This window comes from Chrysochloris asiatica, unplaced genomic scaffold (assembly GCF_000296735.1).
Source record: "Chrysochloris asiatica unplaced genomic scaffold, ChrAsi1.0 scaffold00379, whole genome shotgun sequence".
Taxonomy (NCBI): domain Eukaryota; kingdom Metazoa; phylum Chordata; class Mammalia; order Afrosoricida; family Chrysochloridae; genus Chrysochloris; species Chrysochloris asiatica.
Genome location: NW_006408897.1, coordinates 651914 through 654183, shown reverse-complemented (window position 1 = coordinate 654183; position 2270 = coordinate 651914). Strand labels below are relative to the sequence as shown.

General features: G+C 38.4%; 1 protein-coding gene across 1 annotated transcript in view; it reads right to left on the bottom strand.

Moving 5' to 3' along the window:
- Nucleotides 1-830: 830 nt before the first annotated feature.
- Nucleotides 831-2270, bottom strand: part of CEP350 (centrosomal protein 350kDa) — a 175370-nt gene continuing 173930 nt past the window's right edge. Inside the window, exon 37 of the mRNA XM_006876426.1 lies at nt 831-995. Coding sequence (XP_006876488.1) covers nt 831-995 — 165 coding nt within the window. The remainder of the gene's footprint in view (nt 996-2270) is intronic.

The window sequence follows — 2270 nt, the reverse complement described above, 5'->3', positions numbered from 1 at the left end:
GAGATGGTCCTGAGTATCTTGTGATTCTGGGAGCAGCTGGCAGAGGTTCAGAAGGAGTAAGAAAAGTGCAAGGGTACAACAATGAGGGTGGAAGAACCAGCACAGTATCAGTCCTTTAACCCCAGTCTTCAGTGGGGCATTTCTTTGTTTGCATGCCCAGATGAATTAAAAATAATGCAATGATTTAACATTTTTTAGATGGTGCTCAGAAAGCAAGGTTATTACTTATTTCAGTTAACTTGACAGTCCATTTGGTGTTGCTAAACTACAATGGAAGAAAATGGTTAAAAAGAAATGAAATGAACTAGAGAATGTGACACAGGCACGTTATCAAACTTGCCTTTTTATAAGTGGTTGTGGGCTTAATACTGTTTCAAGACTATAATGTCCACTTACAACTTTCATGGCCAGCAATACATTTCAAAAAAACAATATGATGCATATATCTATATAGCTCTCTTGCCTGACTTCAGACTCGCAGACGTGATACCTTAGTCTAAGCTAAGAGGTAAGTCTGGTGTTTTCAGCCCTCATCTGAGACTTAACAGGGATGTTAACAACAAGAGGTGCAGAACTGTACTGGGTGTCAACATCAGGAGTGCAACCCTGTCCACTGAAAATAACCAATGAATCCAGTGGACAGTCTCTAAAGGCAAAGGCTGCAATACCAGGTATACCACACTGTCCCATGAACTCCAAACCAGCAGTCTTTAGGAACAGGTACAAGGTCCGGAGGCACTCTTGCTGTGATGGAGATGGGGCGTGTATCAGGAGGCAGAAAGGCCCAGGACTCATAATTAGCACTCAGTGTTCGATTTATTTGCAAGGTGTCACACAAGTAGCATTCTCCCCTGTTTTTCACTGATCTGATTGAGAACATCAATAGTATCTCTGATCAAGGTCTCAAAGATCCCATCAGCTAGCTGCATCTTCACACACAATTCATCCTCATCATAGTTCACCCACTGGGCCTCCTCCTCGTGGAGCTCCTGTACCTAGAATACAGAGAAAAAAAGGATTAGGGAATCACTGAAACAAAGAAGCTAGGAAACCAGCGATATCTGCTGACTTTGGTATCCCATCCAGGAGAATAACTGCCCAAGGAAATAAGTCACAAGAAAAAAGGTAACAGATACGATGATGTCACTACTCTTTTTAAAATTGCAAAAAGTTAGAGAAAACTTAATTGTCAAACAAAAGACAAATGGCCTCAAACTACACATCAATTTGATAATATTCAGTTATTCTAGAGATAATAAGGATTATAACTATGCTATCTATTTCAACATAAGGGAATATCTGTAGAGCATAAGGGGGAGAGAAGAATGTAAAATATTAGATATTTGTATTTGTAATAATACATTCATGCAAAGATAATCATATATCCAGATAAAACATTATCTGGAGTACTAAAAATAAGAGGAAAAAATTTAATATTCATTTTGTTGTTGCTAAGAGCCAGTCGGGATCCAACTCATAGTGACTCTGTATAGGGTTTCTGAGGAGCAAATGGTGATTGGAACTGCTGGCCTTAATGGCCCAAACCAACTTTGCAGTTTATCGCATTAACCGGCAGCGCCACACCAGAAGTCCCAATATTCATTAGAGTATCTTTTAAATGCAATGCAGTTCATATTTTTTTTTGTTTTTTTTAACTCACCAATAGATTATTTTAGGAGTTTGAGATTCCTAGGTAAATTAATACTAATCAAAAAAATGAGAAATAACTGACAAAGATGTATTGTTTGCACGAAATATATTTAAAACAAAAAGCTACCTATAATACAGTCCCCAACTGAATAGTTTTCATCTTGTCTAGATGGGTCTGGTGAAAAGATATGAGGATAAGATTATTAAGATTCAATAGTGAGAAATTGTTATCATGACTAATTGCGACTGTCACACTGTAAAGGTAGAAGTTCTGCAACAAAAAGCGGGGAGTAGTTAATCTTACAGTCTAGGAACAGAGGGCCCTAAGACCATCAAGGGTGAGGAGCACAAGCAGAATGTGCAACCCTATCCAGAGAAGCAGTGACAGCAGATATGAGGACATGGAAAGAGGGAGCAGCTGAGGACTCCAGACTCACGGAAAGAGAAAGATTGAGTGCTGGGAGCCAGGAGGCAAGCTTGCAGAATGTGCTTTTTGGTTGTTTAAATTATTATATATTCCTAAGTTGTTGTTGTTTTTTTTTTTAATTTAAGGTTTTTATTGTGGATTGAGTGAAAGTTTACAGGGCACATCATCAGTTTCACATTCAACAATTCATATA